We start from the raw sequence: 27,559 nt of genomic DNA, 5'->3' as shown, positions 1-27,559 counted from the left end.
TTCTCTGCTAGATTCTCTGGGAGAGTTGGCACTTGCTTCCTTGACCTGGAAATATGGGTGGAGGGCTGAAGGAAGCAATACAAGCAAAGATACAGGAGTGGGGGAAAGTTGTGTTTGGGGGCCACAGGGAGACTGGCTTGACTAATGCTACCATTATTTTTTTAAACATTCCTCCAAAGGAATAAATTTAATTCCCATGGGAATTGAGAATATGATTAAGAGGTCGTTATGGTCTTCTTCTTTTTTTTTTTTTTGCTAGATGTTTGTTCTGAGGAAGGATGAATAATATATGCAAATTTCCCTGCCCAATTTTCTTTGTTTCGGGACTCTGCTGGTTTACTGTGTGAGAGGAAGTTGGTTCCTTTGGTTAGGATTCACCTGGGCTTTTGCCCCCTTTCCCTCTGAGGAACAGGCTGATTAGATATAATTGTTAAGCCGTGATCTTAGCCTGTGGGAACATTCATAAAATGTTACAGAAACAGATGGCTGGGAACGTCTCAGTAGGAGTTCAGCTCAGGGCTACCCCTTATCCCTTCTTTCCACTTGCCCTCAGAGACTGGGCTTCTCAGACACTGGAAACTTCTACCTTCAGGCATGTGGATGAATGCGGTGTGGCTGATAGCTGAACATTTGGTATTCTGAAATTTCTGCCATATATCAATGTTAACAATCCCAGTGTGGTCTAGCCCAGAGAAGGCAATTGCCACTAATCTGGGTCAGATACTGACACAAACAGAAGAGATGGTGAGTGTGGAGGAAGCTGAAAGGGAAGGAGAAGTGGGGGAAGACAGTGGATTCATATTCAAGAACTCCTTGGACACCGTGAATTCTTCATAAGAAATTCTTTGTATTCTCAAGACAATCTTGTGAAGCTTATAGCAATATCTCAATTGGAAGATGAGAAAATTCAGCTTCAAAGAAATTAAATAAGGATAATTAACATTTGTCAGTCATTTTACTATGTGCCAGGCACTGTGCTAAACACTTTGTATCGTCTCATCTAATCACTTAACAACCACGGAAACAAATGCCAGTGTTACCTCCAGTTTTTTACATTTGGTGAAAACTAAGGCATAAGGAGACAAAGTCACTTGTCCAAGAAACAGTTGTTATCAACTGGCAGACATGGAATTCATACCAGTCTTGACTTCAGGGTCATACTGTAGCTTGCTACTTTCTCAAGATCACATGGATTGTTAAGTGTGGAAGGCACAATTTGAATTCAGGTCTGAGGAACACCAAAATTTATTTGCTTTCCAAACTCATAAGCCCCAAGTGGCACAGCTGGGACAGGTATCCAGTCCATCTCTCTCCTGGTCTTCCTTTGTATTACAGCAGCTGCTTTCACAAAAAGGCAAAAGACCTAGCAAGTCTGAAATTAAGTTGCTGATGAGAGGGAGAGAGTGGAAAAAAAGAGATGCTATTTTTGACAGAGACAGCCTCTTAAAAGAAAGCAACATACAATTTGTATATCAGCAGGAGGAGCAGTGCTTCAGCAGGCAAATCACAGCCTGCACTGAGCTGCTGTTCTCACCTAGGTAAAGGCCGTTCATTTCCCTTATTCATCTTCTCAGATCCATCCCTGCCACCTCGCTCTCACCACCTTGCTCATCTCTCTCGCTTTAATGTGTTGCTTTGCCGTTTATGAGCTTCCCAGTCAGGCACTGTAAAAATAGAGCTCTAGGCCGGGCATGGTGGCTCACGCCTGTAATCCCAGCACTTTGGGAGACCGAGGTGGGTGGATCATGAGGTCAGGAGTTTGAGACCAGCCTGGCCAACAAGGCGAAACCCTGTTTCTACTAAAAATGCAAAATTAGCCTACTGTGGTGGTGCATGCCTGTAATCCCAGCTACTTGGTAGGCTGAGGCAGGAGAATCACTTGAACCCAGGAGGCAGAGGTTACAGTGAGCCAAGATTGTGCCATTGTACTCCTGCCTGGGCAAAAGAGTGAAACTCCAACTCCAAAAAATAAATAAATAAAAAATGGAGTTCTAATAAGAGTTAGTGCCTATTTGTCTTTGTGATTTCACCAGGATCCTCTAAAATAAATTAGCACTGTGGATCTGCAGCCTATCCTAGTGCTTCAAGACAGAGTGGTTGGTTTGTGGAGGCCACCTGACATCTCATGTCTCCTGAAGTTTTCCCTGGATGTTTTGAGAATGCCACCTTTTAAGGCGGTGATGCATGCCTCGATTAGCACAGAGATGGGTGGTGGAAAGAAGGAGGGTTTCAGAATCAGGGTTTGTACCTAAGCTCCGTTTCACAAATTGCCTTGAGAACCTGGGTCAAGTATTACCCTCTGAATCTTAGTTTCCTGAACTGTGAAAGGGAAATGATAATATCTAAATCAAAAGGTGAGGGAAGGATTAATGTATGACTAACACCCATGGCACTGAATGCATTGCTCAGCACATCATTGGTATAAAATGAATGTAAGGCTCCCCTACCCCACCTTCTACACTTACGGCACAGTTGGTTTAAAATGACCTGTTTTTCATTGCTGAAAGAAATCAAAAACATATAGAATTTACATGAGCATAAAACTATTTAGGAATGTTATTAGTTCAATCTGTTATGGGCCAGCAGGGTAACCTTAATATGCCTCAGATGTACAGTTTTCCATTTTTATGTATTTGCAGGGCAAGACATCCACCTGTGGTATGGCCCTGATCCTTGTGCCCCACAAATACAAATGGCGCAGAGTGGAAGCAAAAATTCCCTTGGGAACTCAAACAGAGCAGACAGCAAGCCAGTTCCCTTATGAAACCTCAGTATTCTTATGTGTATATTGGCTGGAAAGAGCCAACGCGATCACTGTATGTGTATGTGCGGGCGGGGGCGGGTTGTTGGTGGTGGAGCAGGGATTAAATAACGTTTATTCTCAGAATCACCATCTCTTCCTCATAATTTCCCTCCTTACATTTTTTTTTTCTTTTTGATACAGAGTCTCACTCCGTCACCAGGCTCCAGGCTGGAGTGCGGTGGCACAACCTTGGCTCACTGCAACCTCCGCCTCCCAGGTTGAAGCAGTTCTCCTGCCTCAGCCTCCTGAGTAGCTGGGACTACAGGCGCGCGCCACCACACCCAGCTAATTTTTTTGCATTTTTAGTAGAGACGGGATTTCATCATGTTGGCCAGGATGGTCTCGATCTCTTGACCTTGTGATCTGCCCGCCTCGGCCTCCCAAAGTGCTGGGATTACAGGCGTAAGCCACTGCGCCTGGCCTCCCTCCTTACATTTTTGAGAGGGCATTCTTGCCTAATGGGTGAGAAGAGGTCTAGAATCAGGTTGAATTATGTGATGAAGATGAAAGCAATATTACCTCCACAGTGTTAGGATTAAATAAGATAATGCACGTCACTTCTTAGGAGTGCCTGAGATAAGCCAGTGCTCAATAATGTTAACAACAAGTCTTATCACCACCTCTAAAATGCTAAACCAAGCCCTTGTCACTCCTCTGCATGGACTTTTGCACCGGACTACTGCACCGGTCTCTTAGGAAGCTTTCTCCATACTCTCCATAATGCATCCCATGTGTCTTGACCCGAGAAAGCATCTGAATTGATGCGGCTCTCCTTTGGCAAACCTCCAGTCTCTATTCAAACACACACACAAACACACACACACACACACACACTCTCTCTCTCTCTCTCTCTCTCACTCCTTTGTCTATCCCTCTCAGCCTCTCTCCCATTTTTTTCTATCTCCCCTTTTATCCCCCCATTTCCTCCCTCTCTTCCTTTCTCTCCAGCTCTTCTGAGGATGCAAGCAAATCCCGCCTCTCCACTCAGAAGCCTTTGTCTCTGATCAGGCATAACCTGGGTCACAGAGTTCATGGGGTTACCATGACAACAAGCATCCCTGGCTACCCATCAGGAGGCAAGGACCAATTGAAAGGGACTGTCATTTCCCTGGGACATACTGTATTTATCAGCAGCAGGCTCTGCACCAGTACTATACTATGGGAAGACAGGCTGTTACTTGTGAGGGTGGGAGGGAGGGAGAAAAAAAATATTAGGGTTTTATTTTTTAGCATGTTCTCTGTGGGGGAGGACCACAAATTGTTCTCAGAGAGAGGCATTTTATTTCTAATGCAGCCAGTGTGTGTGAGGGGGATGAGGGTGGGGTTCATGTGCGTCTCTGATGAACAGAGTTGGTTTTACAAAAAAAGAAAAAAAAAGTTCTTTGGCTCAAAAGTGACTTTTTAGTAGGTCTAATGGGAGGAAGCGAGGGGTAGAAAGTGAACACTAGTAGGTATCCTTTATGACAGGCACTTCATGCTATTTCATCAGATCGTCAAAGCAGTTGCACAAAATCATTATTCAAATTTTCAGATAAGAAGACAGAGGCTTATGAAGTTCTAGTGACTTACCCAGCAAGGTCACACTCTGGTAAGGTAATGGACCATATGCTTGAGTGGAGGTGATCTGACTCCAGGAATTGTGGTTGTGACCCATTCCATGAAGATTCCTGGTCACCCCCCATCATATTCATCCTCCTGCTCCTTCTGAGCCTCCTCCTCATGTTCTGCCTCATCAGACCACTAGCACATCTCCTCCCTGACCTTTTCTAGCCCTCGTTCCCAGAGTGGACTGCTGTTTACTTAGAACAGAGGCACCTGGGGGACTTGTTCAAATTGCACATTCCTGGATCTGCAGTATCAGAAGTCTCAAGAATTAGAGTTTAGGAAAAGGCATTTTAAACCAGCTCGCCTAGGTAATTTTGATAGACACTGAAGTTGGGAATGGCTCTTTAGAGCAATAGACTCAATGCCACACAAAAAAGCCCTTGCTTATTTGTTTCCCAATCATTTTCTGGGTGAATGTGATTCTCTAAAAGAATAGAACTCTCTATGGCCTTCCATAACACTCACATTAGCATTAGGCAAAAAAAGGTTTTCAGGGAAGGCCTACTGAACCACATGGAATCTACAAGCATCTTTTATCGTCCCCCTGTGAGGGATGAGCAACCAGGAGGAGACCTCAGTCCCTGAAAGTGAGAAACTTCCCTACAAAACCTTGGTGATATCTCTTCCTGAGTCACGGCCTTAGTCACCCTTCTTTTCTTTAGCCAGATGCCAAGATACACACACAACTCTTGCTGGATATTTTCCAGCACAGGGTTGTGTGAATAGAGAAAAAATATACTCAGTGGGAATGCTGGTGAGATGAAAATGGTGTTGAACAATTTTGATTTCATGTCATATTTAAAAAATGATAAAGGTCAAATATAGTCAATACAGCTTGAAGTAGGAAAAGGTGATCAACAGCCTTCATCACTCTTGCTGGTGTGCCAGAAAGCTTGTGTCCCTTCCAGGGATGCCTTTCTTAGCCAGGTAGGCATTTCAGAGGTAAAACTGAGGTGGCAGCAATTATTCTGTTTGGGAGGTAAATTCCATATCTTCCCATTTTCTGTCCTTGCCAGAATCAATTTGTACCCAGTCTAGCCTTAGGCAGAAGCACAAAAGTCCCAGAAAGCTTATGTAACAGACTTCCAAACTTCCCAGCTTTAAAGTGGAGGTTATGAATAGTGATAAACACAGAGCCCACCACTTCTCCCATGTGTCTGCATCCCGTTGTGACCCATAACCACATCCATTACCTCCTACCAAGATGACCACGACATCTTTCTAAATGACTTTGTCTGTGATTCTCCTCTCTCTGATGCGCATTGCAAACAACGGCCTAGGTAATTTCTGGGAGCCTGTCTGATTATGTCCCTTCCTGTCAATGACCTTCAATGGCTCCTACTGACGTAGTAAAAAATGCAAAGACATTTGAGATTCTTCACCATGTGACCACAGCCAATCACTCCTATCTATTAATGAATTCTTTGGGTAGAGTGGACCCCTTGTTGTTCCCGAAAACAAGCCTCATGTTTTATTCCATTTCTGCATTTGCTCTTTTTTCCCTTCCAGCCCCTAATATGAAGTACCCTCTCCCCACTTCCTATTGATTATAATTCTTCCAGCATTCCACCTTTCTTCCACAATTCTTCCACCATTGCAAATCCTCCCATTCAGAGGTTGACTCTCCTCCTTTTTTTTTTTTTAGTGTTTCTGACTCTCTTATGGCATTGGTAGAAAAATGGGTATCTATGTAATTCTGCTCATGAGCTGTAGTTGATGATGCATTGTTTAGGTACTGAGATTACATCTCTCTTACCGCCATTCCCTGCAGCACTATGCACAGTGCTTTGTGTGAGAAGGTATTTGGAAACCAACCTGTGAAGCTAAATGGAAAGCACAGGGAGTGGGTCTCAGACCTTCCTGAGTGCCCATTACCTGGTAAGCTACAGGGTGAAGCTGTACTTTACTCCTGCCCCCTTGGCCCATACATCTGGCATGAACAAGACACATGACAGAAGACAAACATGTCATGATCACAGAGACCAAAGGAGACTCTATGTAACCACGGTCACAGTTAAAGACCAGACTGACCAATGTCCTGATTAGGGTGTAACTCTTAGCAAATCCATTAAACTCCTGATAGATAGTTTGTGAAAGACAATCATTAGGTGACATTTTAACTGAGGCCAATCGCATGTTGATTCCTTCTTGGGTTGATAAAACGTGGGCTGTGCCCCCTTACTTAAGAAATTTGAATGCATCAAATTAAGTATTCATCAAATAAAGAAAAGACATTTCAGTTTATGCTACCAAGGTACATTAAGTTGGCACCAAAAGGGCCAATAGATCATAATTAGTGGATTTACTAATTGCCTTTCCCTAGTGACTGGCATTGGCTACATAGGTCTTTATCTACAACCTGAGGACTTGTGAAACATAACTCAGCCCCCCTCCCACCCCAAACCTGCAGTGACAGCCAACAAACAGCATCTGTTTCAAAGAAACACCACCTGTCCAAATGGAAAATCAAGCATCGAACCACCTTGCTTCATCAGAGTATTTGTTTCCAGAGCAGAAGCAACAACAACAGCAAAAAACCATTCTGTCACTACCACGGCTTTTTAACACTCTGTGGGGACCATGGCCCGGCTTCTGCCAAGTAGACTTGGCAAATTTAGAGGAACATTTGGGCCTTAGATGTCAGTTCTCTGATCTTCTGAAGCATAACTGGGTGATCTGTCTTGGAGAAATCTGGAGCTCATTCTGGGCAGGCTGTGAGAGAGTGAATGCCCCACAGGCACAGTGAAGTCTGGCTTTAAGGAGAGCAAGTAGTAAAGGAGGAGGGCCAGGAAGGTCCTCTCTTAATACAAGCACAGGCAGTAAGTCTGGAGGGCATCTGCCTGTGAAAACTGCAAAAACCCCACCTTTGCTAGGGTTGAAGAGAAGTTTATAATGATACCTGGAACAAACTCAAGGACTTTTTTGTAGTGTAAACACTTCCAAAGAGTTTGCAGCCTTGTGAGTAGTTGAATAGTCCTTTAAAGTATTTTTTTATGATTCAAAATAATTTGAACAAAATTGGATTTCTTCTGCTAGGTTATTTTTAAGCACATGGCCCCTCTTCAGTGGATCTAAAGGAAGCACAAACTCTTCTCCTTACTGTCCACCTCTGTCATGCAGAGTGGTTTCCTGGGATCCAGGCAGTGGATCTAGAATTGCTGGAGCAGGCACATGGATTTGTGGCATTTGGTTTGCCATGACTCTTTGGAGTTTGACCATGTCTTGGGTCAAATGGCATCATATGGGATATGAGAAAGAGTTATAATGGAAACCTGGCTGGAGTGTGTGTGTGTGTGTGTGTGTGTGTGTGTGTGTGTGTGTGTGTCATGGTTACTCATATTTTCTACAACCATTCTTCAGTGGTGTGTTTTGTGGAACCTCTGCATTATTGGCTGCTAGCAGTGTTCCCTTTTAACACATGGATGAGAAACAGAATCCCATTAAGGGACTTTCCCAGGCCAGACACTTGAGGCTCTCTTAGGATGAGCATTACTCTTCTGTTCTTGAGTCAGGAATTATGATGGCCCCATGACCACTAGAGAAAGGAGCACTGTGGGAAGACAGGAGCATACGATCATCAGTTGGGTGTTCTTGACTTGCAGTTCAGCCATCAGTGATCTGTATTTGAAACATGTTGCTTTTCTCTCTCCTTTTCTCTTGTTCTCTTTTTCAAAATCAATAAATGGCTTGTCATATGTTTTACAGAGATGTATGCAAAATAATTAGCTTTTTCTTTATTACAAAACAGAATTATTTTTGGCATTTATTCCAGAAAGTGTCTTTCAGCAAGCAAATCCATAAAAGCAGGGATACTCCTCAAAGGAATGGTGCTGGGTGTGTTAAAGTCAGTGTCCGTTATTACCTTTTGCCTTCAGAGTGGCGAGTGGATCCTTGGACTTCAAAAGTCTGGTTTTAATTCCCGAGTTGATGGTTATTTGGCCCATGTGAATAGGTACAAAGACCCTGGCCCAAGTTCAGTCCCCTGCCTTTAATGGTGCTGTCATTCATAAAGCCCAGCAGAGCTTTAGAGTGAGTTACAGCCATAGGCTCTGAAGTCAGACAGCCAGAGCTTGAAATCTGGCTTCTATCTTATTAGCTGGGTCAACCTGGTCAGGCAACTTAACTCTTCCTCTGTTTCCTCATCCATAAAATCAAAATAATGGTACTTCATAAGGATATTGCAAGGGTAATATGAGATAATACATTAACACAGTGAGTGGCACTTAATAGGCACCAACTCAGTGATGGGTTTTATTATAGTGGAAAGTCATTTGACTGCAAAATGGCCTGAGTTTTAGGTTCATGTCACTCCAGTATTTCCAGTATCAGGAAATATACAATATCTCCTGAGTTGTTACCTTGTTCCAGGAAACTATATGTGGGATGTGATGGCAGAGGTACTCTATTGATTGGACAAATTATGTTACATATCTATGCTTTGTTTTCTTAACTTTACATCCATGTATTTATGTGGATGTCCTTGACTCACAAAACCTTCGGTAAATTGTAATATTGCGGCATCATTGATGTTCCTGGACCTATAAAAACTCGTTCTCTACTTTAAGTCTTCCTAGGTTGATGATCAGTAAGTTTCTGAGATAAAAGCCTCTTCCTTTGCAAACACTATCATCTGGATCCCCTTTGAACTTTGCTCAAACTTGTAAAGAGTCTTTTAGGTTCTACCAGGCAAAAATGCATGAATGATAAATACCAGACCATTTGATCTGTCTTCATTAGTTCATATTCTATTACGTCTACACTTCTCCAGGTATCTTTAATCTCACAATTTTCAGATAATTACTTAAAGTTCTTCAAAGTATTTTCATTGCTCTTCCAATAAGGATAAAAATTCTTTATAAAATCCTTCCCCACCTCATCCTCCAATCTCACCTTAAACATTTCTCCTCTGTATTATTACCTGCATTTCAAGAACACTTAGTGGCTTTTGGTTAATTGACTGTGCAATGGTTTCTTGCCTTAGAATCTTTGTACATACTGCTCTTCTGCCTCAGCTACTCTTTTCTTCCCTTCTCCTCACTTCACCTCGTTGACTCCTATTAATCTGTCAAACCTCAGTGTAGAAAAGCATCCTTGGACCTGTCTTCCCAGCCATGCCCCACTCATCCTGCAGACCAAATCGAACCTTTTTATATCTGGGTGTCTTTGAGATCTTCTCTTTGTCTTTATTGTTCTGCACTTTCAATTGAATAAGCAGATTTGTATCTATTTATTTTGCTTAAGACTGATTTTCAAATATGAAGATTTATGTTTTCCATAAACTCTAGAAAATTTCTTTAAAACATTGCCTCCACTTCATTCTCCCTTGTTTCTGTCTGGAACTCACAGCAGACTCAACTTTTTTTCTTTTTCATGTCTCTTAAACTCTTTGTTACGTTTTCTTTTCATCTATCTGTGTGTTATTCTGGGGAATTTTCTTTGATTTTCCCGAGTGCAACAATTCTCTCAACCTTATCTAATTTGCTATTTAATCCTTCCATTAAGATTTTATATAAATGAATGAATTTCTTAATTTCTGTAAATTCTAATTCAGGCTTTTTCAAATATATCTGGTCTTTAGTGATAGTTTAACATTTATCTTAAAATTTTAACATTTTAATATTTTTCTTAAAATGTTTTTGATCACTTTTATGTCTTTAGTTGTACTGTTAATTGTTGCTCATGTAGATTGACACATAATTTTTAACTTTGCCGTGCTTAGGGTACTCCCGAAATAATAAGCTTATGCTTTTAGTTCTGGTTTTAATTTGTTTTTTCCTTTTTGGTCCTAGGAATTTCTTAACTTGAATTTAAAAGGCTGTTTGTGATATCTTATCCAGCATATCTAGGTGTTTCATAGTGAGAATTTTGCTCTGCCACATTGCATGAAGTAGGTGTCCTCTAGGTTCCCTTTTATAGACTGTCCTAGTACCTATTAGAATTGTCATTAAACATTAATCATTTCTTTAATGTCTGTCTTTCCTGCTAGAATGTAGTTGCATGGGGACAGGAACTATGTCTATCTTGTTCAAATTCGTAGCTCCAGCTCCTAGCCCAGTCCACAGAACAATGTCGGGGCTTAATGTTATTAAGATAAATGAATAAAGTGGAGGCAGAGGTGGACCTGGGTATCATATCAAGATGGGTTAGGAATTCATCACCATCATTTTGCGAACCTTATTAATTCTTCTTACCCTTCCTGAAATCTAACACTTCTCCCAAATGATTTAATCCTTCTGTAATTCACATAATATCTCATATGTTTCATAGGTGACTTCACAGTGTACCGTTTTCAGTGACCTCCAACATAGATTATACCATTTGAACTCACAACAACCTCATTATTCTCCTTCTACAGATGAGGAAACTGAGGGCTGGGAGATGATATGTCTTACCTTTTGTAAGACAGTCAGAATTAAATCTAGGTAGTCTGACTCCACATCTACAGGACTCTTCCTCAGCTGTTGAGAATGAATATCAGGACTTCTTTATGTGAAAGTAAAGTCTGCTGTGCTTCTTTACCAAACTATCTATATCTTGCTAAATAAATCAGTCTGCAGGTAAGAATAGGTGCTGTAATTAATTTGGTGCTGTTTATTAGATGTTATTTCAATTTCTGAAGCCAGAGTCTCAGGACTCAAATGATTTGATTTTTCATTTGGACAATGTGTTTACGTTTCTTTTGAGAGAAACATTATAAACCACCTTCTGTCAGAGAATTCAGGTTGCTGGAGAACTCTGTTCATGGCGTTGTTGGATGCAGGGGTGTCTGGTAAAGGATGTGGTATTACAGATCACATGACAAAAGCACAAGGTTCATTGATGTTTCACACACTTGGAGGAGGAAGGTGAGGCATGGGGAAGAACACATGGGCAGTGACAGTCACAGCAAGCTGAGGCCACTAGGTCAATTTCCAACCTCAGGGCTGAAGATCTTGGGTGGCTGGAATCTTCCAGGCCCATAGGTGTTGAAGAAGAGCCCGTTCGACAGCTTGTATTGTGGCAATGGAGCCATGTAGCAGACACAGAAGCTTCATTCCTGAGATAGGGAGGGGAGAGGGAGTACCAAGGAAGCAAATCTTGGCTACTTACCTCAGGGCAGACCCCTTGGGTGTCGCAATGCCATAGCCTTTGGAATCCAAGTTACCTCCCACCTTCATGGTGTCACAGGGTTTCCGCTGCTCAATGTACTCATTCATGGTAGACTCCAGAAGGTAGGCATATTTGCCTTTGGATTTCCTCACTCGAATCATCCCCTCCTCTGTGGTCCGCACAAAAACCGATGGCTCCGCTGACTTCATGTATGTCCACATCTTCTCAAATACAGCAATTTTAGACCTCTGGCAGGGACAGAAACAAAGCTGGAATTACATGTGCTTAGAATTGGAGTCGGCACACACATTAATGAAGAGCTGAGTGTAGCTTTATCACACATTCATGAGCAAGATTCGCTCAGGAAGAAACAAATTATGTGTGATTGCAAAATAAGAGGCTCTAATTAGTACCAGTAGGTTCCAAAGTACAAATATCTTGCAAATATGGAATGAACAGAATAGCTGAGAATCTTTTAATTACTTCTGAGTAATTATATTCCTCCTAAACAAGGGGAGAGTTAAAAAAGTGGGGCCCTACCTGGCTTTTAAAGACATTAAAGGACCTATCTATTGTTCAATGAAGCTATATTTACATGAACCAGAAGAAACAGAAAGCTGAGTATCAGTGGAATCTGATTTCATTATTGGAAGAAAATACTGAAGAATTTCTGGATCATGAGCTGCCACGTTCTAGTCATCCTATATTGCAAGACCTGTCCTCAGAATGTATTAGGTTAATGCAAAAGTGACTTAGCATTACTTTTAAAACTAATGGCAAAAAAACCCTCAATTACTTTTGAACCAATTACATTTCAAAACCTTCCAAATATGGTTCAACTGTCTTCCTTATTTTCTCCTAAACTCATCTTGGGACTTCTCCCCTTTGGGACCTTGCTTGGACTGTTCATTCCACTTGAGATGCTGGCTCTGTCTAACCAAATCCTTGCTTCATAGAACAGAATAAATCCTATGTATTTGGAGTCCACCTCAGTTCCAAAAGCAATGGTTTTTAGACTCTAGTAGGCACCATTATCACATACTTGATTGTAAAAATGCAGATTCCCTAGCTCTAAATCTAGAGATTCTAATTCAGCAAGTCTGAGGTGAGACCTAGAATACATCTTTTTCAGGGATTGTCCCCACCAGATGATTCCGATCTGTATAGCTTGTGTGGCCCTCACTTTGAGAAACAGTATTGTGAGGGCTGATACTCCTAAGGGACGCAGCCCAGAGCTTCTGGCAGCCCCAGCCCAGAGACACTTAATCCTCCATCGACAGTTTAATTAAGATGTATGAAGGGCCGTGGGAGCTGTGGATTATAGGAGAGATCCAAGAACAAATACCCTGAGTATGCTTTCAGTCTTCCAAAATACACTGCCTGGGGCACTCACTGGATGGCCAGGCTAGATCGCTAGGATTGCAAGTCATCTCTTTTTGTATGTAAGTCTCAAGTATGTGGAAGCTACCTTAGGGGATGTCTTTCCTCCTGTGAGTCTAACTGAGTATCTTGCACATGGTAGGCCCCTCAGTCAGAGCCCATGATCCAGGACCATGATCAACCCACTCATCTAGCATACTGGTGACCTTTTCCCAAAGAGCAGATGTGTTTTAGGGATACTAAAGTCTGGCTATTAAAAATGTTTTCTAAATGGACAAGTGTTAAATACATGTAAGGGACTACTTTTTAAAAATAGTTATTGCTAGAGTCATATATTTGATATAATTCAGTGGTTAATATATAGATTTCAGATTTATTTAATATAAAATTATCATTATACATGCAGCATATCACTTTTCTTTGCATACAACTATCAGGTTTATTTCCTCGATATTAGTGCATGTCAAATGTTGGTAAGGTATTGATCTACAATTGTCATTTGAGCCAGTTGATCAATAAAGATATTTGGGGCCCAGGAAAATCATAGTTCTCAAGGGAAAAGTAATAGAAATAGTTCCTATTAAAACTTCAGTTTTAATAGCCTATAATTAGATAAACTATATCATTCACTTTACAGTCTGGTTTACAATTTGGAAAGGACACTGGACTGGCTGTGAGGAGCCATGAATACCAGTCTTAGTTCTACTTCTCACTCATGGTTTTGTTTATGGAAAATCCCTTCTCTTTGGTCCTCAGTTTCCCCATCTGTTCCATAGGGAGTTTGGGCACTGTAATCTTTAAGTCCCTGGCTAGCTTGAAGTATCTGATCCTTTACATGAAGACACATCATTCAAGCAACAATGTCAATGTGAGAAAGAAGAAGAAAGAAAGGAGAAAAGGGAGGGAGGATTCCAAGATAAGGAGGGAGGAAATACCCAGAACTAATCATAGTGTCTGCCAATGTATTTAATATTCTCTCATAGGAAACAGGAAAATGTATAAATTCAGCTATGACCAGATTTGCAGATAATCTTCCAGGCACAAACTAACAAAACACACAGCAGGGCAATTGCAAGATGCAATTTGACCTGACAGGATGGACACAGCAGGGAACTGGGCTGTTGACAGGCAGAGCTGAGGAGCCTTCTGGGCAACAGTATGCAGAAAATTAATATGTCCTCTCAGTCTCACCCCAGTGCCCCAGATGTTAAGGCCGTGTGCACAGATGCTCGGGATGAACTATCAGGAAAATCTAATCTCCAGGAATGTGAAGGTAGCATGAGTGGCAGGGAAGATTGGAAGTGTACTCAGGGTATTTGTTCTTGGATCTCTCCTATCATCCGCAGCTCCCATGGCCCTTCATACATCTTAATTAAACTGTCGATGGAGGATTAAGCATCTCTGGGCTGGGGCTGCCAAGAAGCTCTGGGCTGCCATGGGGACAAGAAGCCAGAGTTTTCAGAGACTGGAGTAGAAGAATTCTTGTCTCACTATTCCCTCCTTCTGCCTTGTGGGGATGGTTGGTGATCTTATCTCCCCACCCACCAAACTCCTGGTGGGATAATTATCCAAGGTCAGAGTCACAGAGATGGAAAGGCTTATGCATGGGACATATCTTGGTAGCACTTTCCTTTTACAGTTAAGGACACTGGGGCCCATGATGTGGCAATAAACTTTCCAGTGTCATGCAGTTTGTTAGTGGCAGAGTCAGGAGTCCCTGGTCTCTTGGTTGCTCACATTGTGAGCAGCTACAACCAGTTGCCTCCCGCATTTTAGGCTTTATATCTTATTAGCTGCAAGACATTGGTCAAGTAACATAACCTTTCCGAGCCTCAGCGTTCCTCTCTGACAATGGTAATAATACTGTGCACTTCACAGTGTTACCAAGGAGATTATATGAGAACACAGGTAAAATGCATAACCCAGTGCCCGGCACAAGGAAGACATTCTGTAAGTAGTGCAATGACTACTAATAATGACGCCTTTTTTAAGGTTTTACTTTAGGGTAGGAATGCCTAATACCTGGCTTGCTTGGTACCAGTTTCCCTTCCTGTATACACGAGAGACATTGATATCAATCAAAGTATTCCTTCACATTGAGGCCAGATGTGACCTCAGAATCTCTAGGCAAACACAACTGATCTATCAAAGTAAATACATGGACTACAACCAATTTGCTACTAATGTAGTAGGCCTGGGTACAGAACTTGTAGAATATGTCCTGCCCTGGTTCCAGGTTCCTAACTTTGTGTATGTCAATTGATGTAGTGATTACCCTGTGCCTTTCACTAGGTAGGGCATGACCATTTTCTTCTCTGGGCCTCAGTTTTCCCAACTATAAAATGGTAGGGTTAGACTAGTGTCCACAAGCCCATCTGCCATCCTGATTGATCTTTTTAAAAATGTTTGTCAGTTTAATGACACTACCACATCAAGACAATGTGGTTCAGTGGCAAGAATACCTGGGTTGGAACAAGAAAACTCCGATTTGGTACCCACCCTTGACACTTGCATCAAAATAATTTCCCAAGTTTTAATTTCTTATCCACAAAGTGGCTACCACAATACCTCTTCTGCCTGAGATCACAGGTGAAACATAAATGAAATCATTGATGCAAAAGTACTTTGAAGACTGGTGCATGCTGTATTGACTATAAGGGTGAGAGCATTGTTAAGTGAATTAGATGGTTTTCTAACTACATCAGCAGGGGTTGGGGCATAGGGCAGGTTTTATGGACAAGTAGAAGCAGGCACCTTCTTCACATTTTTGTTGCAGGCTAAAAATGTCAGGGAATTGTAATGAGATTATAAGGGGCTTTTTTTATTAATTGGCTGGGTGAGCTTAAGCAAGTAATGCCTCTCTCTAAAATGATAGGCTCTGACTAGGTGACTCCTAAGACACCTTCTTGCTCTGATATGTTGAAAATTGATGATTTTAGCCTTGGGGTTAGGATCAATGATGGTTAAGACTTTGTTCCCTTTCCTGTCTGTTGTACAGAATACAAAGCCCGTGATCAAGAACCTGTAGCACATCCCACAGTGGTTTATTCGAGGCCTGGAGTTTGCTCCATGAAGTTGCAGTGAGAGAACTAGGTGAGTCTGTACAAGATCCCTTCTCTCTTGCCCGAGGCAATACAGGGGCCTGCTCTCTCTGCTCCTTCTGCTATCAATTAGCTGTGTGACCTTAGGTGATTACTTCCAATTATCTGATCTATAAAATGGGGACATCTCCTAACTCTAATCTATAAAATAGGGGCAATCCCTAACTCATCTTTAATGAGAAGATAAATGACATAATTTGTGTAGGGTGTGCTTACTACAGGACCTGGTTTATAGGTAAGTGGTAGCAAGTGTTTATTATTATTCTTATTTGATCAATGTATGGTAGTTCCATGTACTGTTTCTTCAACTCCTGGGATAAACATGCCTCAACTCCAGGGAAACCACAGGTTTTCCTGCTTCTGGGCATCTGTCCCAGTTGTTCTTTTTGTCTAGGATGTATTTAGCCTACTCAGGGCTGGCCTGGTTTTGTGATATATAGAAATGTTTACAAGTCTACCCTGTAGACCTTCAGTTTCTACCCATTCTTCAGAATGATTCCCGAATATTTGCGTTTCCTTGAAGCCCTAATAGTATATGAAACCTCCATTGATCATTCCTCGTTTTGCCTCTTAGATACCCTATCTTTTTTAGTCTTCTTATGGTCTGATATAGACATTATTCTCCTCATTATATAGACGAATGGAAATGCTGTCACAGAGGCTAAGTGCACAGAACAAGTACGGGATGGAGCCAGGTTCTGGGCCTCCATCTGCTGACCTGGAAGGCTGTGCTCCTAAGCTCTCTGCTCTGCCAAAACACATCTCACCACCTCCACTCCCACTTCACATTTTCTCTCTCTCCTGGCACTATTTAATAGATCACCTTTTCCAGTTATTTTTTTTCCCATATACTATCCTCTTATTCACCAAGTCAACAAACATTCACTGAGCTCCAGCTATGAGATAGGAGAAAACACAAACAGCATCAAGTCCGGTTGTTGCTTATAAGCTGTTTTTAATCGATTACTAACTAGACTATGAGGTTTCTGTGGGAACAGAGAGGAAATTGTATTTGATGTCCTTTGTAGCCCTCAGAGAATTAGCACAGACTGGTATAGGCAAGGGAACTAAATCAATGCAGTAGTTTTGAAGCTTCTACAAATGTAGAAATGTAGATTTCTTAGGGGGATGGTAGAAAGCTTAGAAATGTCCTGAGTTTCCCTGACTTGCAGTCAGTTAAGCACTTGCCCTGGCTGCCTGTTATCTCAGGCTATATAATGAGAAGGACATTTTAATGACAGTTGTGATTCACTCTTGTGAAAGTGCCTTGGGACAAAGGATGTCCCTACCCTGAAGAACTCCTTAGTAGATCCTGCTTCCAGCGTCCCATAAGCAATTTCTGTCTGCTTCGCTAGGTCCTCTGCACTCTCAATGGGAGACACCATCCTCTCCACGGTCAGGAAGGCGGCCAGGTTGGCTGTATATGAGGAGATGATGATCAAGGTGAAGAACCACCAGACGCCACCAACGATGCGACCAGACAGGGACCTGCAGGCAAAAGGGAAGAGGTTTAAGCAGCATGGGCATCAACTGTGGAAGGCTCTGAGGAAGGAATGAGCACTAGTCTGGGCCTTGGTAGCAGAACTGCCAGGCCCTATTGCACCCTTCTCATCTGTCAGCAAGATGTGAGAATTCAAATGTCAGAGGGACTCCATATTTTTTTCCTTATTACAGACACAGACATGTGGGGTTGCTGTCCTTCAGGGGTGATAAAGCCCACATGTACGTATTCACGCTCACTTTTACACATATATAACAGCAAGACACATGCTGACAAAGACACAGGTATGTCAACACTTGCCCACAAAAATCACAAATATGAATAAGCAACTACATACACTCCAAATGTTTGTGCATACATATATAAATGCAAATGCATTTATACACATGATGAAAACATTTGATTAGTTCAGACATGTTTTCAGACTGCCTTATTAGTGCTCTCCTGGCTGGCAAAGGCAACCAAATTAGTAGACCAGAAAGAAAGGAAGAAAGAATATATTGGAAATAGAATCAGAACAGTCACATTCCAGTCACTGTGGGGAATGTCACCATTGGGTGCAGGCACAATTCTTTCCCTCACTCACCCAAGGAAGATAATTTATGGCTGAAATAAAAAGATTAAAAAGGGAAATACGACATTCAATTATGAGGTGAGAAATTTATCTTTGAACTTCTCAGAGTCCTAGTCTCCACTCTTCTTCCCCAAACAATGAAGAGAAATATAACCAGCAGAGAGTTCCACTGTTATCTCTTTGATCTGATAGCATACTTCCAAACCTAGGGCTTTCCAAGATACTACAAGATGATTTGCATGTAACTTGAGGTGATTTTACATGGTAAGCAGTTAGGGCATCAAATCATAATGAATCCTATAGTGATAAAGTTATTTGCATTTCATTTCTCTTTCCATTCTGTTCAATTTATCAAGGAAGTGCTATTCTGGAGCTCCTGTACGTTTAAGCCCTTTCTGACCTGTGTTCTGACAGCCTTAAGCTCAGAGCCTTCAATAGGTGACAGTGTTTAATTGAAACCTTATATTTGACAATCAGAGAAATCACCATTGCAACCCATGAGTTTTGTAAAGAAACTCAAGTCTACTGTGCCTCCAGAGCAATACCCAAGCCTGTTGGCTTGCTCTGTTGTTCCACAGTGCTTGCAAAACCCTGGTGGACCTTATCTGTGTTATTCCCATATCCCTTGACACTTCACTTTACCTCGATTTCTTGGAGATTAGTTTGATGTAATCCCATTTGTCTGTGTTTGTTTTTGTTGTCTGGGATTTTGAAAAATAATCTTAAATTTTCAAAATCCTTGCCCACCACTGTCATGAAATGTTTTCCCTATGTTTTAATCTAGTACTTTCAGAGTTTTGAATCTTACATTTGTGTCTTTAATCCATTTTTGAGGTGATTTTAGTACACAGCGAGAGATAGGGATCTAGTTTAATTCTGCATGTAGACATCCAATTTTCCCAGCACCATTTATTGAAGAGACTATCCTTTCCCCAGTGTATGTTTTTGACACCTTTGTTGAAATTCAGTTGGCTATAAATGTGTAGATTAATTTCTGGATTGTTTATTTGGTTCCATTAGTCTGTGTGTTTGTTTTAATGCCAGTACCATGCTATTTTGGTTACTATAGCTTTGTAGTTTATTTTGAATTCAGGTAGTGTGATGCTTCTAGTTTTGTTCTTTTTGTTCAAGATTGCTTTGGTTGTTTAGGGTCTTTTGTTGTTTCATACAAATTTTAGGATTATTTTTCTATTTCTGTGAAGAATGACATTGATATTGTAATAGGGATTTCATTGAATCTGTAGATTGCTTTGGGTAGTACGGACATTTTAACAATATTAACTCTTTCTTTTTTGAGACAAAATCTTGCTCTGTTGCCCAGGCTGGAGTGCAGTGGCACGATCTTGGCTCACTGCAGTCTCCGCCTCCTGGGTTCAAGTGATTCTTTGCCTCAGCCTCCTAAGTAACTGGGACTACAGGCACATGCCACCTGTAGCAATTTTTGTATTTTTAGTAGAGACAGGATTTCACTATATTGGCCTGGCTGGTCTCAAACTTCTGACCTTGTGATCTGCCCACCTCAGCTTCCCAAAGTACTGAGATTACTGGCTTGAGCCACTGGCACCTGGCCAACAATGTTAATTCTTTCAATTATGAATAATGGATATCTATTTTCTTGTGTCTTCTTAAATTTCTTTCATCAATGTTTTATAGTTTTTATCATAGAGATATATTAATTCCTTGGTTAAATTTACTCCTAGGTGTGTTTTTTGGAGCCATTGTAAATGGAATTGCTTTCTTGATTTCTTTTTCATGTAGTTTTCTGTTAGACTGTAAAAATGCTATTAATTTTGTATTTTGATTTTATATCCTGCAACTTTGTTGAATTTTTTATTAGTCTATTAGCTTTTTGGCAGAGTTACTAGGGTTTTCTATAAAGAAAACCATGTTATCTGCAAACAGGGACAATCTGACTTCTTCCTTTTCAATTTGAATGCTCTCTATTTCTTTCTCTTGCCTGATTTCTCAGACTAGGAATTCCAGTACAATGTTAAATATAAGTAGGGAAAGTGGGCATCCTTGACTAGTTCCATCTCTTAGGGGAAAAGCTTTCAACTTTTCCCTATTTAATATGATGTTAGCTGTGAGTTTGTCATATATGGCCTTTTTGTGTTGAGGTATTCTCTTTCTATACCTAATTTCTTGAGGGTTTTTATCAAAAGGGGTGCTGAATTTTATTAAATGCTTTTTCTGTATATATTGAATTGATCATATAATTTGTATTCTTGATTATATTAATGGGATGTATCACATTTATTGATTTGACTATATTGAACCATTCTTGCATCCCTAGGTTGAGTCCTACTTGATCATGGTGTATGATCTTTTTAATGTGCTGTTTAATTTGGTTTGCTAGTATGTTGTGGAGGATTATTGCATCTATGTTTATCAGGGATATTAGCCTGTAGTTTTCTTTTTTGTTGTATCTGGTTTTGGGATTAGGGTAATGCTTGCCTCAAAGAATGAGTTTGGAACAATTTCCTTCCTTTCAACTTTTTGGAATAGTTTGAGAATAATTAAAATTAGTTCTTCTTTAAATATGTGATAGAATTCGACAGTGAAGCCATCAGTCCTGGGTTTTCTTTGATGGGAGACTTTTAATTACTGATTGAATCTCATTGCTTGTTATTGGTCTTTTCAGGTTTTCTATTTCTTAATAATTCAATCTTGATAGGTTGTATGTGTCCAAGAAATTTTTTTATTTTTTCAAGGTTTTACAATTTGTTGTGTATAGTTATTCAGAATAGTCTCTTATGATCCTTTATATTTCTGTGGTATCAATTTTAATGACTCCTTTTTCATTTCTAAATTTATTTATTTTAGTCATCTCTCTTTTTTTCTTAGTCTTGCTAAAGGTTTGTCAGTTTTATCTTTCCAAAAAAACAACTCTTTTTGGTCTTTTGTGTGTTTTTTTTTAGCCTCTATTTTATTTATTTCTGCTCTGGTCTTTATGATTTATTTTGTTCTGTAAATTTTAGACTTAGTTTGTTCTGTTTTTCTAGTCTTTGAGGATCAATGCTAGGTGGTTAATATCATCTTTCTACTTTTTTGATGTAGGTGTTTATTTCTATAAACTTTCCTCTTGCTGTATCTCATAGGTTTTCATATATCGTGTTTTCATTTTCATTTCTCTCACAAAATTTAAAATTTTAAAAAAATTTCCTCATTGATTCATTGGTTGTTCAAGAGCATTTTGCTTAATTTCTGTAAATCTGTATGGTTTCCAAAGTAACTCTTCTTATTAATTGCTAGTTTTATTGCATTATGGTTACAAAAGATGCTTAATATAATATTGATTTTTAAAAATTTATTAATACTTGCTTTGTATGTGATATATGCTGTAGGCTGTTCTATGTTCCGTTGCAAAGAATGTATATCCTACAACTCTTGAATGGAATGTTCTATAAATGAATGTTAGATCCATTTGGTCTAGAGTGCATCTAGAAACAACTAATCTGATGTTTCTTTAATTATCTTCTGTCTGGATCATCTGTCTATTGTGGAAAGTATTGAAGTTTTTCCTATTATTTTATTGCAGGGTATAGTTCTCTTTACCTCTATTCATATTTGCTTTACATATTTAAGTGCTCTGATGCTGGTTGAATATGTATTTATAATTGTTATGTTCCCTTGCTGTATTTGACTTCTTTATCATTATGTAATTGCCTTCTTTGTCTTTTAAAAAAATTTTTTTCTAAAAATCTATTTTTTCTGATATAAGTATAGCTACTCCTGCTCTTTTTCTTTTTTGTTTTAATTTACATAAAATATCTTTTTCCCTCCTTTTACTTTCAGACTATGTGTTCTCTTATAGGGGAAGTGACTCTCTCGTAAGTTGCATATAGTTGGATCTTATTTATTTTTATTCATTCAGCCACTTATGTCTTTTAATTGGATAATTTAATCAATTACATTTCATGTAATTCAGGCAGGGCTTACCACTGCCATTTTATTACTTGCTTTCTAGTTTTCAGAAAATAGATTTGTTATTCTGTTCTTTCTTACTGTTTTCCTTTGCGATTAAGAGATTTTCTCTGGCAGTATGTTTTTATTTTTTGTGTAACTATTAGATGTCTTTGCTTTATGGTTACCATGAGGCTTACAATAAACATTCAGTAGCTCTGTCTCTTAACATATTATTGTAGTTATTGTTATTTTTCATAGTTTTGTCTTTTAGTCTTTGTATTAATAATGCAAGTGGTTTTACACACCATGATTATATTAGAATATTGTAAATGTCTGTATAGTTGCTTTTACCAGTGAGTTTTATAACTTCAGATGTTTTATTGTTACACATAGGGTCCTTTTCTTTCTGTTTGAAAAAATCTTTTTAAAATTTCTAGTAAGACTGTCTAGTGGTGATGAATTTCTGGGTCTTTCGTTTATCCAGGAAAGCCTTTATGTCTCCTTCAGTTCTGACAAATAGCTTTTCTGGGTTACAGGCTTATTGGTTACCACATTTTTATCTTTTCCTTCAATATTCTTAATGTATCACTAAGAGTACTTCCTCCTGGCCTGCAAATTTTTTGCTGAGAAATCTGTTGCTAGGTGTGTTGGAATTCTCTTACACGTTATTTGCTTTTTTTCTCTTGCTGCTCTTTAAAATTCTCTTTGTCCTTGGCCTTTGAAAGTTTGATTATAACGTTTCTGAGATCGTCTGATGTCAGTTGAATCCTATTGGTGACTTTTGATCTTCCCATACCTGGATAATTATATCTTTCTTTAGATTTGGGTAAGTCTCTGTTATTTCTTTGAATAAGCCATTTATCCTTTTGTGTGTTTCTACTCCCTCTTGAGCTTCAATGACCCAAATATTTGCTCTTTTGATGCTATTCCATGGATTCTGTAAGCTTTCTTTGTTCTGTTTCATTCCTTTTTCCTTTTTTGCCTGTATTTTCAAGGAGTATGTTTTCGAGCTCATTGATTCCTTCTTTTGTTTGATTAACTCTGCCATTTATGCTTTCTATTGCATTAAAAAAATTTTCATTTATTTGTATTTTTCAGTTCCAGATTTTTAAAAAATTACTTCAATCTCTCTGTTAAATTTCTGAATTGTTTCTCTGCATTTTCTTAAAATTCATTGAGCTTCCTTAACACAGCTATTCTGAATTACTTGTCCAACAGATCACATATTTCCATCTCTTTAGGGTGCTTCATTGGTGTCATGTTTTGTCCATTAGGTGAGGTCATACTTCCAAGATTGTTCTTAATGCTTGTGGATATATGTCAATCTCTGTACATTGAAGAGTTAGATATTTATTCTAATTTTTGCAGTCTGGATTTGTTTGTGCTATCCTTCAGTTGGCCTGTCCAGAAATCTAAGCAATCTAATCTGTTGTCAGAGTCTGTGACTGCTGCAGCTATTTTAACACTAGAGGGTATCCTAATCTAGGGTTCTCTGTAAGTCTTGTGAGGGTTTAGAAGTTGGTGTGGCACTCCAGCTTGGTTGGACCTAGAGAAGAGTCAAGGAGGGTACCAGAGCTGTAGGGGAAAGACAGCTAGGAACCTGAGTTTAGAAGCCTGTCTCATTGGTCTATATGGCTTTGTGTTTTCTAGCAGATCCCTGCATAAGTGGGACAATTTCCTGACTATAGTGAGAAGAACTGTGGAACAAAGGTTGGGAAGCCTACCCACAGTGGCCCAGACATGTGTGCTTCCCAGCAGTTTCCTGCATGGGCAGGACAGTTCTCTTACTGCAGTTTAAATGGAACTAAAGCCAAGAGTGGGCCCTCTAAGGATCCACTGTGACATAGATGCTGGTGAGCTCATCCCAGTAGCCCAGATGTGTGTACTTCCCAACCAATTTCCTGCATGGGTGGGGGAGTTTCCCAACTGCAGCAAGAGGGGTGAAAGCTGTGACTGGGCTTCCTTGGGATCTGCTGTGGGATGCAGTCTTGTTGGCCACCACAGAGGTGCCTATGGACAGGCAATTCCTGGTCTATGAGAATATCAGTGAGTTTTCCTCTGGGTCCTTGTGCAAGCTGTAATAAGCTGGGACTACAGCTGTGGGGGGCTGGAGCCAAACTGCCGGATAACTTTCAGATCCACTAGCAAGACCAGTGTTGGCAGGCAGACAAACCTTTCTGCAGAGGCACGAAGGTGTATGATTTCTCCTGGACCCATTGACAGATGGTTTTGGTTGCTGGCCCAAAGCCAAATGGGGCTAAAGCCAAGCCCTTTGAGGAACAAAGTTGTTTACAGGCTTGAACTTAAAAGCATGATCAAGTTTCCTACCTGGATGCTGTTCTACACTCTTAAAACAGCCTTCTTAGGTCTTGGGCTCTACCAGGGTTTTATAATCTCCTACCTGAATCTCAAGGCTCCTGCAGAGAGACTTTTTTTTTCCTGTAGATGGTTGCAGAATTCTTATTGCTGTTAAGGGGATATAAGTAGGTTACCTCCTATTCTGCCATCTTGTTTTATGTAATAGTTTTTAGAGACAGTATCTTGCTATGTTGCCCAGGCTGGAGTGCAATTGCTATTTACAGGCACGATCCTATGACTAATCAGCATGGGAATTTTGACCTGCTCCTACTCCATTCTGGGTTGGTTCACCCCTCCTTAGGCAACCTGGTGGTCCCCGGCTCCTGGGATGTCACTATATTGATTCCCGGCTCCTGGGACGTCACTATATTGATTCCAAACTTAGTGCAGACAACTGATCAGCATAATACACTACAGCCCAGAACTCCTGTACTCAAGCAATCCTCCTGTCTCAGCCTTTGAAGTAGCTAGGAGTATAGGTGTGTGTCACTGTGTCTGGCTCTACCATTTTGTTGATGTCACTTGAGACTGAACTGGACTTCTTACCTCTATCCCATCCTCTATGCCCCCACTGCACACCTGTACAAGGTAGCCTGAATGATCTTTTGAAACATATTAATTGTACCATGTTGCTTTTCTGCTTAAAACCCACCAAAGGTTTTCTCTTAACACTTGGGATAAATTCAAACGCTTCGATAAGCCTTGAGGCCCTGTGCGGCCTGGCCCATGGCTCATTCTTCAATGCCACCCAGCAACATAATTGCTGAACTCTAGTCATACTGGTCTTTGACCTCTCATATTCAAAAGGCTCCTATCCTTATCATATGCTGCTCTTTCCCCTGATCAATGCATCAGGCCCTATTCCTCCTTCAGACCTCATCCTAATCATTACATTTTCAGCATTCAACGGTAAGACTCAGAGCCTTGTGTGGCTGTCATAGCAGTAGAACTATGGCACCTATCTGCCTGTTGTATTTTCTGTGTTCCCCTAGACCATAAGCTCCATGAAAGCAAATGAATCTTTTAGTTCTTTGTTGTAGCATTGTATCTCCAGTGCTCAGCATGGAGCAGGCCCTCACTAGCAAATGAATTCATAAATACTGTCTGTCTTATAACCTGGCTTCTCCATGCACATTGGATTTTGGACACTGGGAAGAATTGTCAGGGTGAGGAGAATCCAAACCTGCTTATGGTCCAAGGTGTCTGGAGTCATGGCATCAAACCAAATGTTCAGGATGGCTGCCTTCTTTTCTAACATCCCTAAACTGAGAAACCCAGTGAAGCCATCACAAGTTCAGAAACATCTAGTAAAGTCCAAAGCCTTCCCACAAAAGTTCCACACCTAAGACTCCTTCCCTGTTCTCTTTTAATTGATGCTTTTCTGTTTTGTTTTTTTTTTTGAGCAGCCTACCCTGCATGATAGTCCCTACATCCCCATCTTCTTAATGACGATACCAAAAAAAGTGATTGCTGCTTCCTAGCCAGCAACTGTCATTTTTGGAATAACTGGAGAACCGGGGGAAGAAGTTCAAAGTCTGACTTAATCCCAATGCTTCATTTGCATGTGATCCACCAGATAGGAACTTGAGGGTAAGGCAATCCTTCGTACCTTCAGTTTGCTTCTGGCTCAGGCGAAGCTGGGCCTCTATTCAGGAAAGCGACATTTTCCCAGCTCCATACTAAAGGCAGGGAGCTGGATTTATTAGAAGCCAGGGCTGAGAATGAGAGCCTTTGCTCTTTCACTGACCATCCCCATAACTTGGTTAGTCTCCTGCCTAGCTGAGTCTCTGTCCTGCTCTGTAGAATAGGTGAGACTTACCCTACTTCACTGTGAGAAACCAAAACTTTCAAAATTGGAAAGACTCTCAGTCCATTTTTTTTCCTTTAACTGACACTAGCTGTTGGAATTAAAATGGTACAGGGGAAAGCACTTGGAAAAGTGCTGTTGAAACACAAAGCATTACTTTTTATGATGATGATTATTCTCCCAGGGAGCCACAGGGCAAAGCAGCACTTTTCTTGGCAGGGAAGAAACAGGTGTGATCTGAAGCCCTTGGAGGTCTGTCTGCCTAGTCACCTGAATTTTATTAACCTTGCAACTTGGCATAGCTCTTTCCAACCCCCATCCCAAGTGTTTGAGGAATCCCGCCCTTTTTTTTTCTGCAGAATGGGCTACAACTTATGTGGCTTGTTGCACCCATTATCTTACTTCAACCTCATTTACAGTCATGTAAAATGGATGGGAGATGTGTGACTATTCTGATCTTTCAGAATAGAGAACTGTAATTCAGAGACCTAAGATGACTAGCCCAGAGTTACACAGTAAGGCAATGGCAGAGCTGGGACTAGAAACTGGGAATTCATATTTCTTATCCAGCACTTTAGCTACTGCAGGACATTACCTCCCTCACCAAATTCGGATTCATTTGTGGGTGGGCATGGACTTTCTTAACTCATGACTCCTCCATGATGTTGGATCTCAGCAACACTGACTTCTTCAAAACCCAGTGGAACCTTTGGTCAGCAGTCTGACCATCAATATCATGATAGAATTGGAAACCTGCTTGTATTTGTGTTCTATTGTTCCATAACACAATGACACAAATATAGCAGCTTTTAACAACATTCATTTATTATCTCACAGTTCTGTAGATCAGAGGTCTGTCGTAGGGTGGCTAGATTCTTTGGTCAGGGTCTTACTAGGCTGAAACAAAGGTGTGATGGGGCTGTGGTTTTTATCTCTTCCAAGCTCACTGATTGTTTCCAGAATTCATCTCCTTGTGGTTATAGGATTAAGGTCACTGTTTCCTGGCTGGCTGTCATCCTTCAGAGGTTGCTATGTTTCTCATCACTTGACTTCCTCCATCTTTAAGCCCACAATAGTGTGTCAACTCATTCTCATTTTTTGAATCTCTCTAATCTCCGCTAGCTGGGGATGACTTCTAGCTAATTAAGAGCTCACCTGATTGGGCCAGACCCACCTGGAAAATCTCTGTTTTTAAAGTGAACTGATTGAGATTTTAATTGCCTGTATAAAATCTCTTCATAGCTTTACATAGATTAATGTTAAGAACTAGAATATAGGAATCTTTGGGATTGTGAGTACTACACTATTTATTAATTTATTTTGCAAGCATTTCTTATATGGCAGACACTGTTAGTCATTGGGGAGATAAAAGTGATTATGCCATGGTCTCTTCCTTCCATGGGCTCAGTCTGATTGATAGAGAAGATAGGAAGGC

General features: G+C 40.5%; 1 protein-coding gene across 4 annotated transcripts in view; it reads right to left on the bottom strand.

The window, feature by feature from the left end:
• The window catches only part of GRIA1 (glutamate ionotropic receptor AMPA type subunit 1), a 320,067-nt gene that overhangs the window by 29,650 nt on the left and 262,858 nt on the right, over positions 1-27,559 (bottom strand). For all 4 annotated transcript variants that reach the window (XM_064366541.1, XM_012460388.3, XM_012459679.3 and 1 more), the window contains exons 12-13: positions 17,268-17,466; positions 11,498-11,745 (exon numbers count right to left, since the gene is read on the bottom strand). In XM_064366541.1, coding sequence (XP_064222611.1) covers positions 11,498-11,745; positions 17,268-17,466 — 447 coding nt within the window. The remainder of the gene's footprint in view (positions 1-11,497; positions 11,746-17,267; positions 17,467-27,559) is intronic.

Source organism: Aotus nancymaae, unplaced genomic scaffold (assembly GCF_030222135.1).
Source record: "Aotus nancymaae isolate 86718 unplaced genomic scaffold, 86718_ANA_hifiasm-v0.15.2.pri h1tg000064l_1, whole genome shotgun sequence".
NCBI classification, from domain to species: Eukaryota; Metazoa; Chordata; class Mammalia; order Primates; family Aotidae; genus Aotus; species Aotus nancymaae.
This window is presented reverse-complemented; position numbering and strand designations above follow the sequence as displayed.